The 18063-nt window shown below is 34.9% G+C and overlaps 1 protein-coding gene and 1 pseudogene across 4 annotated transcripts in view; one reads left to right on the top strand and one right to left on the bottom strand.

Annotated features, from left to right (window-relative positions):
- The window catches only part of LOC125649903 (circularly permutated Ras protein 1-like), a 47073-nt gene extending 29179 nt beyond the window's left edge, over window positions 1–17894 (bottom strand). Inside the window, exons 1-4 of one of the 4 annotated variants that reach the window (XM_056165758.1) lie at window positions 17320–17377; window positions 3287–3365; window positions 2412–2556; window positions 1005–1190 (exon numbers count right to left, since the gene is read on the bottom strand). In XM_056165758.1, coding sequence (XP_056021733.1) covers window positions 1005–1190; window positions 2412–2540 — 315 coding nt within the window. In that variant the 5' untranslated portion in view covers window positions 2541–2556; window positions 3287–3365; window positions 17320–17377. Of the gene's footprint in view, window positions 1–1004; window positions 1191–2411; window positions 2557–3286; window positions 3366–17319 lie in introns of all 4 variants that reach the window. The other 3 variants (XM_056165759.1, XM_048877753.2, XM_048877755.2) reach the window with 3 other exon arrangements.
- On the top strand, window positions 11934–17300 carry LOC130054836 (uncharacterized; annotated as a pseudogene).
- Window positions 17895–18063: the final 169 nt, after the last annotated feature.

The following is an 18063-nucleotide window of genomic DNA, read 5'->3' as shown; positions in this document are numbered from 1 at the left end:
GCACTATGTCAGGAAGTTTTCATGTAAAAATCAGCTTTTCTGACTCAGTGGTTCTTGAGAAGAAGATTTTTAAAGATTTTTCCTATATATTTGTATGTAAAACTTTGATTCCCTATTGTGGCCCCATCCAACCCCCGGGGCCCATGATTTGAACAAACTTGAATCTGCATTATGTCAGGAAGCTTTCATGTAAATCTCAGCTTTTCTGGCTCAGTGGTTCTTGAGAAGAAGATTTTTAAAGTTTTTCCCTATATATTTGTGTGTAAAACTTTGATCCACCCCTTGGGGCCCCATCTTATCCCCGGGGGCCATGATTTGAACAAACTTGAATCTGCACTATGTCAGAAAGTTTTCATGTAAAAATCAGCTTTTCTGGCTCAGTGGTTCTTGAGAAGATTTTTAAAGATTTTTCCTATATATTTGTATGTAAAACTTTGATCCCCTATTGTGGCCCCATCCAATCCCAGGGGCCCATGATTTGAACAAACTTGAATCTGCATTATGTCAGGAAGCTTTCATGTAAATCTCAGCTTTTCTGGCTTAGTGGTTCTTGAGAAGAAGATTTTTAAAGTTTTTCCCTATATATTTGTATGTGAAACTTTGATCCACCCTTGTGGCCCCATCCTACCACCGGAGGCCATGATTTGAACAAATTTGAATCTGCAATATGTCAGGAAGCTTTCAGGTAAATTTCAGCTCTTCTGGCCCAGTGGTTCTTGAGAAGAAGATTTTTAAATGACCCCACCCTATTTTTGCATTTTTGTGATTATCTCCCCTTTGAAAGGGACATGGCCCTTCATTTGAACAAACTTGAAAGCCCTTCACCCAAGGATGCTTTTGGCCAAGTTAGGTTGAAATTGGCCCAGTGGTTCTGGAGAAGAAGTCGAAAATGTGAAAAGTTTACGGACAGACAGACAGATGGACGCCGGACGAAATGTGATCAGAATAGCTCACTTGAACCTGCGGTTCAGGTGAGCTAAAAACTGAGCAATGTGCAAACTTACCGCTGCCGGGTAATCCATGGCTTTAATCCTCTGAACAAGAGCGAACAATCCTGAGGCCTCATTGAATGATGTTTGTGACGTGATGCTGTACACAATCATGAACCCCTCCCCAGTTCTCATGTATAAATCTCTCAAGGACGAGTATTCCTCTTGTCCTGCTGTGTCCAGGATATCCAAACAACATGTCTGTAATTAAAATAGAAAAAAAACATGTCTAAGACTGTGATCGAAATAGAAAACAACATGTCTGTGATTAAAAGAAAACACATGTCTGTGATTAAAATAGAAAACAACATGTCTGTGATCAAAATAGAAAACAACATGTCTGTGATCAAAATAAAACACATGTCTGTGATTAAAATAAAAAAAACATGTCTGTGATCAAAATAAAACACATGTCTGTGATTAAAATAAAAAAACAACATGTCTGTGATCAAAATAAAAAAAAAATGTCTGTGATCGAAATAGAAAACAACATGTCTGTGATCAAAATAGAAAACAACATGTCTGTGATCAAAATAGAAAACAACATGTCTGTGATTAAAATAAAACACATGTCTGTGATTAAAATAGAAAACAACATGTCTGTGATCAAAATAGAAAACAACATGTCTGTGATTAAAATAAAACACATGTCTGTGATTAAAATAAAAAACAACATGTCTGTGATCAAAATAAAACACATGTCTGTGATTAAAATAAAAAACAACATGTCTGTGATCAAAATAAAAAAAAAATGTCTGTGATCAAAATAGAAAAAACAACATGTCTGTGATTAAAATAGAAAACAACATGTCTGTGATCGAAATAGAAAACAACATGTCTGTGATCAAAATAGAAAAAACAACATGTCTGTGATTAAAATAGAAAACAACATGTCTGTGATCGAAATAGAAAATAACATATGTCTGTGATTAAAATAAAAATAAAAAAACATGATAAGGATGTTGTTATGTCCTTTAAAAAAAATGTCATCAAAATTCACATTAATGAAGTTTTTCAAGAAAAAAAATCTGTTATGATAGTTTGATTGTATCTTGTTTAACATTCCTCGAGAGAATTTTTCACTCATATGGAGACATCACCATGCACTGCCGGTGAAGGGCTTCAAATTTTAGGCCTATACTCGGCGCTTAAAGCCATTGAACAGTGAGGGTTCTTTACCGTTTTTAAGGTCATCTCCGAGGACCCATAACGTTCAATAAACTGACATAGAGTAACAATTGAATATCAATTCAAGGTCTATTCCAATATTTTTTTTAAAAATTCATGGATTCAAAAAAAAAATCCATGACAAATGTCACTGAATGCAGGTAGAGACACTTTATCCTATGAGAGGAACTACAATTTACATTCGTCTACTTTAATAAATGTGAATGTAGATTTGTTATATCCTGCCTCACTGACCTCCTCATCCTCACCACCCTGAGCACCTGCTGGTGCCTCCTCCTCCTCCTCCTCAATGTCATCCTCTTCAGGGATCTCATCTTCCTCACCAGTCTGACCAACAAACACAAGATTTCCTCCAAACTCCATACTTGTACTGCAGTTTCTACAGCCAAAGTTAAATGAATGAGATATTTTATCTAATGTTCTGATTCTGGGAATTAAAATTTGTTATGTAACAAGCCGGTTTATGAAAGGATACATGCCTGAAAATCTCTAACTACAGTTGAACTTCCATATCTAGAACACCAATATCTTGAATACCATGGATAAGTCAAAGTGATTCAGAAGTCCAAACCACATATTCTTAAACTATTTTACCCTCGATATCTTGAATCCTCACTCAAATATCTCTCGGTTTTTCTTGGTCCCACCGAGTTCAAGATAACGAGGTGGGATATAAATAAGTACCAGAGCAGTACAACAGTATGATTAAGATCCTCATTGCAATCAAAGTCAGAGTGTCCTAATGGTTTCCTGCATCTAAATTCATCATCTCCTAAATTCTACAACCACTAATCTACCTAACCAAAGTATTTAATGAAACAGAACAGAATAGACCTAGAAATGCACGATACAGTTAAACACAGTTAGAGTGAACTCGTATATAATGAATTCACACGTACAGCAAAGTGGTTTTCATTCCCGTAGTTATAAAACATATCACAAACTCATTGGATTATAACAAATTACAAAGGAATCAAAATTTCACCCCCAGCACTTCAGTATAAGCATGTGTCACTGTATGTAAATTTCATAAAATATTCCGTAGCACATTTTATAATAATAATAATAATAGTGATAAAAATGAGTACTTTTCCATTTGGAATATTTACAATGCTTGCCTCTATGAAGTCTCAATATTTCCATCACTTCTGACATTACATGTATCTGCATGTCTAAGAGATCCTTATCCTGCAAGTGTGTTCAACACAGAAAAATTTGCCAGACATATGTTAGCATTAAATTTCATTACAGTCTTGTATTGTGAACTTTGATCTTTACACAACTTTTTATTCAAATGAAAAATAAACACAGACTTTTATAATCATGCAGTCTAGCTTTCTTTGTGTAAAATTTCATAATGACACTTGATAATTGTAGGTGGACATATTGTCTTTTGGAACATTACTGCCTACAGACAGACAGACATAGAGGACAACAGACCAGTGTATTTGTAAACTCTATTAGAGGAAGAGCTAGAACTTCTAAATGGAATGGACCAGACTCCAACACTGCAACCTTCTCAATAAATGGCTGCCTGTTACTGCCAAATTCCAAAGATCAGGTAAAGGTCACAAGGTCAAACTCCAAGCCATAACAAGGACTTGCCATAAATAATTGATATACAAAATATGAAAGCTCGATCTATCTTAAATAGTTCCAAGAGTTCTTTAATTAGATTAAGGTGCAAGATCAAACACGATTGTATCACAAGGTCTTGTCACAAAGAATCTGTATACAAAATATGAAAGTCCTACCTTGAATAGTTCCGAAGATATTTAACATGTTATGCTTTCCTAAAAGTAGGTCAGATTTCAAGATCAAAGGTCACAGCGTGAAATGAAAGACCTTAATTGCCATAAGAAATCTATATACCAAATATCATAGATCTAGCTTAAATAGTTCAGAAGATATAAAATAAGTCAGATTTTTAAAAAGTAGGTCCAATTCAAAGGTCATGGTCACAATGTCAAACGTCACTGAAAACGGGATCTTGCCATAAAGAATCTATATACAGAATATGAAAGCCCTACCGAAAATAGTTCTGAATATATCTAATAGGTTTATAGTATTTTTTAAAATTTAGTCAAACTCAAGTTCAAGGTCGCAAGATCAAAGACTGTGATATCAAATGAAAGGCCTTGCCATAAAAAAATGTATGTACAAGACATTTGGAAGATCTACTTTAAATAGTTCAGGAGATATTGAATAGGTCAGATTTGTATTAAAATACAGTGTAAGGTCAAAATTCTAAGTCAATGTCACAAGATCACACACCATTGCATCACATGAAAGGTCTTGCTGTAAAGAATGTATAAACAAATTATGAAAGCCCTAGCTAAATTCAGGAGATGCTTTTAAAGATTTTTCCTAAATATCAGTATATAATACTTTGATCCCCCATAGATGTTTTGCACACTCGGTGCCACCATTCTCTCACCAGAGGGCGCGCTACACAAGCTTCACTTTCTGTGGAGCGTAGTGTAACGCCCTCTGGTGAGAGATCGTCGGTGCCACCATATTTAATTACCTTATTATATATGCGTGTAAAAGGTCATAGGGGAAAAAAAAGTATAATCATGGAAGCAGCCTTTTGACAAATCAATGATGTATTGCTTTTCCCCCCCAAAGTTTTTAATGATTTATCCTTTATATTATGATACAATTTGTTTACATAATAGGTAAAGAGGACTAATAAAAGGTTTACTTTAGCATATCTTCTATGGAAAAGTTCCTTTCTAGAATTTCTATGAGAAACTATTTATTGGCATTAAAGTTGCTTTCCATACTCATGTTTGAAGATTCCATTTCATAATAAAACAATAATTTTTACACTTAAAAATCTTCATTCTGAATTGCCCAAAAATGTAAATTTTCGATGATACCCCTCTACCGACTACTGGTCCAATTGTATTGTGGTGTTTTTAGGGGGGAGGGTATTTATTAACAATGGTAATTTTACATAGACAATAGATTATAATGCATTACAACAAATCACGCCATGCAGTATTATCCAGGCATGTCGTAGCATCCCTTTTCAGGGGGGGGGGGTTACAAAATATAAATATTGACAACTACTACGATCTATACAGAAAATATATATTATTTTAAAAAAGAAAATTTTACAAAAAGCCGGGGCGGCATTATACGCACGACAACCGACGACAGATTTTGAAAACCACTTGCAATCTACATAGTTAGTGAAAGTCAGGAATAATTCAGGGCTTTTCCAACCCCCTTCTCTCCTTACACTCGTCAAATACATCCCCATCTCCTTACATTCGTCTAGTACAAACCCTCCTTTCTTAGAATCGTCTAATACCCCCTCCTATTCCTTACACTCGTCTTATACACCCCCATCTCCTTACACTCGTGAAATACACCCCCATCTCCTTACATTCGTCTAATACACCCCCCCCCCCTTTCTTAGAATCATTTAATACCCCCCCCCCTTCTTTTCCTTACACTCGTCTTATACACCCCTTTCTCCTTACACTCGTAAAGAGAAGGCGGTGGTTTAAATCAGACTGCTGAAAATGGATTGACTAACAGTTGGGTATAGGGTGGTGACCCACCACTTAATTTGCCTGGTTTATAATTAGTATCCCTATTATTTGCAATAAAGTGTCTAGCTTTAATTAATATATATAGGCCTACATATGTTATAACTAAAAGTGAACTAGCTTTGAACTGGTCATTTGTCAAAGTTATAGAGATAATTAAATAATTGTGTAGACATCTCGTTTGATTTTTTTAAAATTGTCAGAAGCTTACAAGATTTAAAATCATACAAATTAAATATATCTCTAACTCTGTCTCATGGGCAAGTAGAAGAAATTTATAATTGGGAAAAGACTATCGTGCAGATAGGAGCTCTAATATAAGCGCGACCGTCATGCGAATAGTGAAAATTATTGGCATGACAGTCATGCTGATAGACATGCACTTTAAAAAAAAAACTCGTAAAACTTACTTCAATCCAAACTTCAAAATCCTTAATTATGTGACCCCACTGAGGGGTGACTTAATTCATAGGTTCAAACTTAATTACTACTCAGTATTGCATACCGCAGAAGAGAGAAAAGGGGGGGGGGGATCAGCCGATAAATCAAACCACTTTGTCATTTTAAAAGAAAAAAGACACATTGTCAATAAAATTATTGAACTGTTATCACTTCTCTATGCAATGTACCGTACTTCACTGGGTTAATTTTAGAGAGCTAATTACTGTAATTCGATAGAAAACATCGCAAGCTAGTGAAAGTAGCGAGCAGACATAAACAACCTATACTTCACCAGCTCAATTTAAAAAAATATGAATGAAACATTCTAATCTGCAACTCTTAGTGGTAACTTTAAAGTGTATTTTTTACGAATGTTATATTTCTATCATCTTACATGCTTAAACAAACTATGTCTCACCAGTAAAATGTTGGTGAGCAGCCGTCGTCGTTCGCTGTTTCACATTGACAAAGGACCTGGATTTAAGATTTTTTTCCCCTATGACCTTTTGACCTAGCATGATGTTAGAGTGTGCAAAACATATATTGTGGCCATACCCTATCGCCGAGGACCATGAATTGCACAAAATTTAATCTTCTCTACCCTTAGCCAAAATAACTGGAAATTTTCCATTGAAATAAAATTGAAAATCAATTGAAATAGCAGTTATCATTGAAATACCAGTATTTTATCAGTGATTTGCTTTTGGGGCTCATTAGAACAGTTATTTCATGACCATTGAAATACCTGTTTTTGGATAAATGTACTTTCAATACCTTAAATTTACCAGTGAAACACAAGTTTTTCTTAAAACTTGATAATCAATGCTATAAATATACATTGTTACACCAGTTAATTTCTATTACAGTTTTTTCTGTTTTCAATGGTGAAGCATATCTTAGTCTAGTCAATCTAAAAGTTATATAAAAGTTTCCATCCTCTAAACCTTTCATCAGAAATTGATATTGATATAATTGATCACAAATTTTCCCTGAGACAGGGACTTTTGGACCAAGGTCATTTTGGAAAGGTCAAGGTCACTCGGAACATATGCCTTATGTAAGTAAAAGTTTTTGAAGTTATGAATATTGACACCAAAATAACTAACCCCGTAAAAAAAAGTTTTAAAAATCCTAGTTAATAATTCTCAAAAACACGGCACCCCCCCCCCCCCCTCATTTAAAATGATGCTGCGTATCAACGTAGTAACCCCCCCCCCCCAAATTACTCTCTCTCTCTCTCTCTCTCTCTCTCTCTCTCTCTCTCTCTCTCTCTCTCTCTCTCTCTCTCTCTCTCTTAAACACAGCTATATGATTTTCAAAGAAGTCGATATCGATAATATTAAAATCTGGTAGGTCCCCCATCTGAAAAAAAACAGTAGATTAAATAGATATCGGTAAATCGGCTGTTTCTTTCGACACGATTCCTGGATCCGCCCTTGATCCTCTCGCTTCTTCAGGATGCTCGCGCAGACTCCACATGACATCATTTAAGGCATTTGAATTTCTTTCAACGCGGAGTGTTGGATCGGACGAGTGAATATATTTGATCAACATGTTTGCAGCGATATATTATACCGATGACAGGAAAATAGAAGTGGCCCATTCTAAGAAGTGAATCGGTTGGAAAATGCAAACAAACATCCACAACTTTCAACTTGATGTATAGAGACTGTGACAAAATGTAGCTGTACTTGATGATGCGCGGGGCGGCCCCGGGAGAGTTGGATTCAGAGACGCGATGTCGACTACGATGTGTGTGAACAAAGGTAAGCATTTCTTTTGTATAAATTTCAAGTGCAATCACATGGGCCTGTCACAAATTTGATCCTTCTCTATATAGACTATACAATAAATTATAGTGTGGGGGCCTAAATTTTGCAGCCCTTCACCGGCAATTGGTGACGTACGTCTCCATATGGTAATTTCAATTCACTGCGATGATTGACATGGATGTCGTTAGACGAAAATATCGAGATTAAAGGTGTGTTTCTTAATTAGATCTTAGGAGTCGGCAGTTTTATCTGTAAGGGTGTACAATATAAATAACCAACACTAAGCTCTTCGCGAACGAAGCGACAGGAATGCAACCCAATTTTGGCAAAACACAACACGCGGCCCGGTATGATTTAACTAAATATGACAGTGGAAATGTCACACCTGATTTCTGGAACGACCACGGTAAATGCAACGTTGACAATTTAGATTTATGAAACATCATGTGTAATATACATAATATATTTTTGAAAATACATATTTCTAGACTGTCCTGATTACAATTTTATTTCTACATGTTACATAAATGTGGGGGAAAATACTCGTCTTATGATTCTTTTATTTTATTTTAGTTTTTAGTTTTGTAGATTATAGCTTGATGAATCCTACAACCTGTTAATAGATGCGAGCAAGATTACCAGGCGGCACCGGACTTGGACTTGTTGCTGCATTATTTTACTCCGACATATCTGGCAGCACACTCGACAGCAATAGGATTGAGATCGTCAATACTATACAGCTAATTCAAGGTATAGTAGACTATGAATCCTAAATCATATTCAATATTAAATTTGGGATATTGACACAATTTGAGATACAGTTGTTGTCTTCGGACAGGCTGCATTTTAAAAAGTTTCTTCACTGATAAGTTCTATAGTATTTTACCAATTTTGCCCTTGAGTCAATTGATAAGCTTTTCCCCTTTAGAATTTATTAAGCTATTAATATAACAATAATACACATGAAATATCTCATCTGTTCATGGATTTACTATATTGTATCTTGTCAAGTCAAAGTCAACCACTGTCATTTTACTACCATGTTTTATTTAAATTCTTTCTATTGTTTTATCATTTCCTTTACAGCTCTTGCAGGTCTTTTATTAGTATATTATCAATGATTATTAGCACAAGCATTGCACAGTGCATAGAAACTGTATGTAATTTTGTGCTTTATAAATGAATAAAATAATTAATAATATATATATATATATATATATGGCCCCTAGAGGCACTGTCAGTTGTCTTGATAACTAGTGTGGGTGTGTGTGTATATATATATATATATATATATATATATATATATATCTGTGTGTGTGAAGTAATTACTGCAGTTCACTACAGCTCGAAGATCTCGTTATCTCTACTTCATTAAACTTAAACCTTTTTATTTTACAGAATACTTACTAAAGCAGTTCAAATGTGATAATGTCACACCCCTCATAAAAAGAAAATGCCTGGACATTGCCAGAAGCCTGAAATTGATTGATTCAGTGTTACATTGAATTTATAGGACGTGTACTAGACATGAAATCTGCACAATGGACTTTTCCTTGTTGTGCTGACATTTCTTAAATGTTAACTGTAGCACACTCGTGCTTGTTGCTCCAATGGAAGCAGCCATTTCGGGCATAGTAAGACCCAGATTGGACCAGAAACAAGTTTTGTTCCGGAATTTAAAAGCAGTCGGGGGTTTTGAGTCCAGGTCGGTCGGGCAACGGGAAACGGACATAAACTTGAAGAAACAGGCTTTAGAGGAATACACCAAGAAAATGTAAAAATGTGAAAGAAAATGGTATTTATGACATAATACATTTTGATGTATGCTTTCATCATTTTGTTGATGGCAGTGATCAACTGTTGAATGTTCAAGTCCAGTTTTATATTTTCTTAAACAATGTTGTAGAATAAGCAGCAAAAAGAATGTGCATTTACCTGATCATGTACCATTTGCTTTTCAACTTTCTATGTATGTGTTTTTTGCTTCATTCTATTTTGTACAATTCATGAGTTTGCATAGAACATGAGTTTGCACACATGTGGAAATTTGTTTTATTGGTATTTCAAATGCCAAGTACAAAATAATTTGACTTGTAGTGGGTTGTGAAAACAAAAAATTGATTCTATTTTTCTTTCTTGTTATATTTGTATTTCATTACATTGTCAAAAAAAATTTCATTAAGCAGTTTTCCTGTTAATAGTAAATAATTAAAAAAAGAAAAGAAAAGATTTTTCAATGGATTTTTAATGTATATTTATGAGCTATTATTTATTTTTCCATTGATTTTACAGTTAATTTTGATGTCATTTAACTGGCTCAAGCTCATTTACATATTTCGCTTATTTCAATGAGGTTTCAATTGAGTCTCAATGGAGTTTCACTGCATTTTCAATGAAAACTGGAAAATCACTGGCTCAAGCTCATTTACATAATTCGCGTATTTCAATGAGGTTTCAATTGAGTCTCAATGGAGTTTCACTGCATTTTCAATGAAAACTGGAAAATCAATGCTTTTTCTAGGTTAGAATTGTATTGCTAGTTTTATTTGAATTTATGATACTGGTATAACACTGTTCTTTCAATGGTCAGAATAAAACTACAAAAGTAATGGAAATTTAATGCCATTCTTTTTTCTAAGGGTATATGTCAGGAAGTTTTCATGTAAATTTGAATTTTTCTGGAGAATATATTTATTTCAATTCTATATATTCACATGTATAACTTTGATCCCTATTGAGACCCCAAACTACCCCGGGCATCATCATTACAACATCTGGAATAAACTCTCTGTCAGGAAGTTTCAATGTTTTCAAATTTTCTGGTCAAGTCGTTCTTGAGAGGATTTTAAAACATTTTCCCTGTATACTCGCATGTAAAACACTGATCCCCTATTGTGGCTCCACCATACTCCCAGAGGGCCATGATTTGAACAAACTTGAATTTACTCTACATCAAGAAGCTTTCATGTAAATTTCCATTTTTCTGACCCAGTGGTTTTTGAGAAGAATATTCTTAAAGATGTTTCATCATATATTCAAATGTGAAACAATTGATCCACTATTGTGGCCCCACCTAGCCCCTGGGACCATATTTTGAACAAACTTGAATCTGCACTATGTCAGAAAGCTTTCATGCAAATTTGAACTTTCCAGCCCGATGGTTCTTGAGAAGATTTTTAAAGGACCCCACCCTATATTCCCCTTTTGTGATTATCTCTCCTTTGAAAGGGGCATGGCCAATCATTTGAACAAACTTGAATATACCCTTCATCCAAGGATTTGTACCAATTTAAAAAAAATTTGATTGAAATTGGCCCAGTGTTTCTAGAGAAGGAAATGAAAATGTGAAAAGTTTACAGATCGACATAAGGGCGGACAGACAGATGACAGACAAAAAGTGATCAGACTTTCAGCTCAGCTGAGCTTAAAAAATGAAATGGTAGTTCCATAATGTTCACATATTAACACATTCAATTACTTGGCGCCACCCTGATTCCAAAACCCATCCCCTTGGATCATGCCAGTGCTTATTCTAAATATGTATTTACATGTAGTTTCAATTTAGTATATTGTATTTAAAGAAAATGTTTTTTTAATGTTTTACACAAAAACACTATAATATACATCAAGTTTGGTCCCGCCCTGGAGTCAGTAATATACTCCGACTAATTGCAATATTTATATAGTCACCTGAATTTAGTTAGGTGACCTAAAATTTATAAACATGAAACATAAAGGGTTTGTGAAATACATAAGCTTTACAAAACAATGCTCCCACAGAAATACAATAATCAAATAGTTGCTTCTATCGATTAAATGTTCCCCACAGGATTTTGAAGTTGTATATAAGTTAACATAGGGAGGTGACTAGAATGAAATATATAAGTTAACATAGGGAGGTGACCTATAATAAAATAATATGAAAGTCGGTGAAGTGGGACTTTCCACAACTAGCAATGGATTCCCCAAGTTTAACATCCAAAATGTAAGTAGCAAATTATTTCAAACCAATTATGAATTTAATGACATTCATTTTAAACTAACAGCTACCATCATTTAATCCATTTCATCATAAAAGTTTCTACATTACAGCAACTGTATTTATTTTGTCAGTGAAACAGGTATACAACATATGTCAGAGTCGGTGTTTGTGGGACTCTGTCGTACAGTGGGGACCTCACAACAGGTGACAATGCGGAGAGATTTGACAGACATTCAGGAGATGACGAGGAATAAAGTAACAACAAGTAACCAGAACACAGTGATGTGGAGTGGAAGTCAAAGAGAGGGGTTCAGAATGAAAGGATCTGATGTGGATTTTATGTATTGGTTTAACAACCACTCAGTGATCTGGGACTTATCTCAGACCCAGTTCTACAATGTACAAAAACAATTTCTGATTTTCTCTGTCTCTTCTGAAAGTCCACCTGGATTTACTTTACTTCAATTACTGACACCAAGAGCAAGAAGAGTTATCTCAGCATTAGTCACAATGAATGGTAGACATTATATATCTAGTTCTAAGTACACAGAGATCACATGTTCTGATGTATTGCCAAACTCTACAGTCCATGGTCCATGTGGCAGTGGAGCTATCGGGGCACTAGAATATGACACTGCTTTCTGTTTTGCTTGTGACTTTTGGCCTCCATCTGCCTCCTCATGGATAGACAGATGTCATACATCAGGCCCCAGCCACAGGTTGTTAGGGACATAGTCAGAAGTGGATGTCACTTTGTAGCAATAGGACACAAATTAGGAAATTATGAAAGCAATGAATGGAGAATTTCAATTTCTCTGGCAGAACAAAAACTTGTGTACTCAATGAACCACTGTCAATTCTTAACCTACGGTTTGCTGAAATTGTTCTTAAAAGAAGTCATTAACAATGGATTAGGTGATAATGAGAAATTAATGTGTTCCTATCACATGAAGACAGCAGTTTTCTGGATGATTCAACAAAACACAATACCCAACTGGTGTCCACAGAATCTCCTGAAATGTTTCTGGTACTGCTTTAAACTCATCCTTAAATGGGTGTATGAGGGAGTCTGTCCCAACTTTTTCATTCCGGAAAACAACATGTTTCTCAGTAATATCCACGGTGAAGCACAAAACAGATTATTTGTTAGACTGTTTAGTTTTTATGAAAAAGGTTTAGCATCCCTGCTACACAGTGTCAGTCCCTCCCTCAGGTCTTATCTTGTAAATGTCCTTTATAACCCCAGACTCAGAATTTGTACAGACGAACACACTCTGATATCCGAGATTAAGTTTGATATGGAAATGTTCAGAGAAATAAATTTTAGAAATACACTACCCTCATCAAACCTCTAACTCATTATGAAGCACTTAAACACAGTAGAACAGTTGACAGTTTCACCCCTGACACAGTATCAAGTTGTCATGTTACAGGTACTTACAGCCCCCCTCCTTCACTGTGCTGCTTTTACATTACAAAACATGTACTGCAGCACCACTGAAAACAAGCTGATGTATATTGCTGACAGAATGTCCTGTCACATGTTGAAATTCACAGCCAAGTTTGGGTGTATTTCTGACAGGTTGTACATTGCAATGTATTATTACAAGACACTCAGATACACAGAAGCTTTGTCTGTGATAGAGATGACAAAGGTCAACTTAGCTCAGCCATATGTGATGTATAACGAGAGGGTAGACACAGAGAGGTATACCGAGGCTGTTGGGGGACAGTCCTGGTCTACATGCTGTAGCATGGAATATCGCAATAGATAACAGAATCATTTATATCAATGGATTAATGACAGAGCAGGATGTTTCCTTTCAGAACCATTGCCCTGTATTGTCCATCCCACCCCTAGTTGTGTTACACATGATGGAGTTCTTGTGTTACAGACATATTGACACAATGAGAGCACAAACAGCTCTTAATGATCTACAGGTCCTAGTTCACCATGATCAGGGGGTGTATGTCGGTGTGGAATTAAGAGACATATCATGGCAGATTCTGGGTATCTGTCAACAGATCTCGGGGATCCTCAAGGCTGCTCTATACTCCTACCAACAATCACTCAGACAAATTCCATTCCATGATATACAAAGTGCTACACTAATGAGAATATGTGAACTCAGACACATTTAAATAGTCCATATGGCTTTAACTAATGAATTGTTGGCATTGACACTTCAACAGTCAAATAAGTCAAATGTGAGGACTTCAGATATTTGTGTTATGAGCTGCTTAATATATCCTTTCCTTTGTCTATTAACATTATATTCATTTTTATCCCCCGCCTCTATGCATATGACCGCCTCTATGCATATGACCGGGGCGTATAGTGTTTGTCATGTCAATCTTACATTTTTTCATCTGGGCTTGGGGTATTTTATGGAGTGGAGTGGAGTGGAGTCGTGGAGAGGAGTCTCTGTGCTTCATAACTTTATTATTCCCCAACTGTCACTCTTTATTTTAGAGTAATGTAACTCAACACCCTCATCCAGTACAAATAGGTACAAATAGGTGCACTGGAATTTGGTTCAATCTGTTTGTTTTACTTTAGTTGCACACACATCTGTCAAAGCCCCTTCATCCCCTTAGGTGGGAGGAAAATTTTCCTGTCACAATTGCCAAGATTAACACTGTGCACTGCATGGCCTTGGCAATGGCATTTCCGATTCATGTGTTTTTATTAAAATAGCTGAGTATTTTTTTATGAATTATAGATTAATATAACATATCAATATTATTGATAAATTGACAGAAGTAAATCTAGTATTTTATTGGGTAGCACATGAGACAGATTAAAATGGAAGGGTTTTAGCCTCTCTCCACAGCAGTGTTAGAGGGGCTAAGACATTACATGAATTTTTTTTAAATTTATCTTATTTGTTTGGCTAGTTATGCTGCATAATTATCATGGCCATAATTCAAGTGCAATTATTCTATGCTAATAGTCAAATTACGCTAATGCTATACCAATTACTGGTTAAGAGTTGCAAAATCATGGTCAGTTTCTTCCTTCAGTAATGCATGTTCTTTTATTTTATTTGTAAGCATTTCTATTAAAGTCCTGTGTTGTGGTTTGTAAATGGTTATTATATACATGATAAACATGAATTTTATTCATTGACTCCACTCCATGACTCCACAACTCCACTCCACTCCATAAATTACCCCAAGCCCATCTTCTGTCCTTGCTTTGCGTTTTGCTCAGTTTAAAAAAATAAACTATTCAAGATATTTTTTATCAAACCTTGTATCCTGAAACGTATTGGTGACATCTGTAATGTTGTGCATTCATCTTGTAATTTTTATAATTGCATTTCATTCCAGGCTTTTTTTAATACATTGATAAATGTATCAGGTTTTGAATAGCTGAATCAATTGTTCATTGTTTGTGTTATTTTTATTATCATATTCTCACGCTTGATTTTAGTGCATTGACATTAGCTTACATCTGCTGTTTGTGTTGAAGTCAAATTTGTGCGTTATGTTTATCCAACTTGGGTAGGGTCTGCATATTGATATTTAGCTTAAAGTAGGGGTCTAGTAGCATGACGTCATGTCCGGATTGAACTCTGGTATTGGTTCACGTACTATTATTATCAAACGTATTTTTACATTTACCTGGATGTTTTTTTATTTAGTAAAATGAATACAATAACACTCAATCACTATATTTGAGTAGACTATGGCTCCAATCTTCTTTCCATTTTTTGTCATCTAATTCACACATAAAACCAGAGGTACATATTTGTTTAATTGATATACAGGGGTATTACATGTTAAAATTATTTGTAAATTAAAAAAAAATCATGATATGCAATAATGCACTTGTGCAAATAAATAAAACAATTATGCACTTGTTATATATTTGTTATCTTGTTATATATTTGTTATCTTCTATTATGTGAAAATCATCTTCAAAATGGCTATTTTGGCCAAAAAATGTAAATATAAATTGAGATGCTGTGAAAATATTATGCTGAGAAAGGGCAGATTTTTTAAATGTATTTTAACAAGCATTCATATATGAACATAATATGTGAGTTTGAATGAAAAATCATGTCAAATTTTTAAAATATCCATATAAGTGGTGTTGCAGTGCCGTATTTTTGACTGCCGAGGGCCTGTATTGGGTTCAATTTTGTATCACCATTATTAAAAAAACATGAAACTGTAAAATTTCACTTTTAATTATTTAGTTAGACATTTATTTAATATTGGAGGAAAAAAATTGCAGCATCATACTTCAAACAAAATTTGATGGACATATTCTAGGACTTCTTCAATGAATACTGATATTGCCGTTTGACAAATGGGGGTACACGTAATAAAAATACCATAATTTACTCATTATACTGACAACCTCCCATTTTTTTGTTTTTATCATACCCTCAAATGAACAATCTAAGTATTTAAACTCAAATTTTTGAGAAATCACAAGTAGGTCCAGGACTAGGGACCTACCTTAATTATAAAACAATGCGGGTTCCTGTGCGAGTTTGACTATTTATGTGGCAGCCTTAATGAGAACTGATTCTGAAATTTGTGAAACATTGCAAAACATGAGGATTACGAATTACTGAAAAAAAAATTCTCTACAGAAAAATTTTGTTTTGAATAGTGCATAGGTTCGTAATTTACCAAATTGTTTGTCTGCATTGTCTGAGGGTGTATTACACCACTGATATTTAAATCTTTCATATAATTTATTAGCAACAAATGAAACAATATTTTTATCATGTATAGGGCATTGTATATCCAAGTTATTATATATGATGAATGCTATACTGATTCAGCTGCTTTTGTTATTATCATATAATACATTGTTTTCATGTACAGCATTTCTTAATAAGGAATTTACTTTGTACTGTACGATCACTGTCCACAAAAGTGCTCATCTTGAGTCAGTGTTTACAGGAAAATTGTTGATTCACTTCTGCATAAAGTAGATCATAAAGATACACATATCTTAAAATTATTGACATTTGTAAATCAGAAATTGCAATTAGGGTGGCAGAAATAAAACTATTGATCCAGGCATTATAGCCCATCCTACAAATAGTGATTGGAAATTGATTTGTTTTCATTATCTAATAGACTTTGTAAGTTATGGTATATGCAATTTTGATTTTTAAATAGAATTTAAATGTTAATGATTAGCATAATTTACGAAGTCTATGAAATTAAAACAAGCACCTGTGAGGTGGAAGGGGGGGGGGTCATGTTTTTAAATAGAACTGCGATAGTTCCGGGGGGAAATGATTCTCTAGATCCCTGGCCCTTATTCCTCTGTTTTAAGCCTACGTATTTATTTCTTTTAAAACATATTTGAAAGAAGGCAAAAAATATCTTTAAAAAGAATAAAAAATTGAGATTCTCACCTTGTCTTGTCAGTCTAAGCTCCGTCTCCAACAACGCTCAGGCTTCTGGCACTGGGCCTAATAAACGATGTCCGATTGGTTTCTATTTATAAACTGTCTAAAAATAGAGGTTACCGCGCTTCTGTCTGTTAAATAAATGACGTATAATATCACTAGTCCCTAATTTGTATTATTAAATAATTAGCTTTATATATGCATGATTTTTATTAACGGAGAAATGACAATACATTCACGTGGGGCGAGTTTAGGCTGGTCCCCGCCCCCGCCACTTGATTGTACAAGTGATCAATGAGTGGCGGGGGCGGGGACTAGCTGGGCGAGATATATGCACAGTGTTCAGTGTATAGCTATAGTATTTGGTATAAGGTGCAGATCCTAGAGACCAAACAATATTAGCTTCCCTCAGGAGAACCAGAAAGACGATACTCGCGGCCTGAGGTTTTCTCGGCGACCTGTCAATATTTTTAATTTTATTTTTACTGGTTCGCAACGTGTTTCAACCACCTCCAGTACTTAGCAACACGTGCTTCGTTATTGTTTGATCATATTTGACATAATTTTTCTAAATCAAATTGGAATCAGTTGCGGTTCAATTCAATTTATTAGATTTACGGGGGAAGGGGGGGTATCTGCCATATAGGCACTTGTTTCTGTAAATGACATATGACCTCTGTATACTAATAATAACACGTGTTATTATTAGTATACAGAGGTCATAAGTCATTTACAGAAACAAGTGCTCAT

This window comes from Ostrea edulis, chromosome 5, assembly GCF_947568905.1.
Source record: "Ostrea edulis chromosome 5, xbOstEdul1.1, whole genome shotgun sequence".
Lineage (NCBI taxonomy): Eukaryota > Metazoa > Mollusca > Bivalvia > Ostreida > Ostreidae > Ostrea > Ostrea edulis.
Note: the sequence above shows the minus strand (reverse complement) of the source record. Positions and strands in the feature narration are given on the sequence as shown.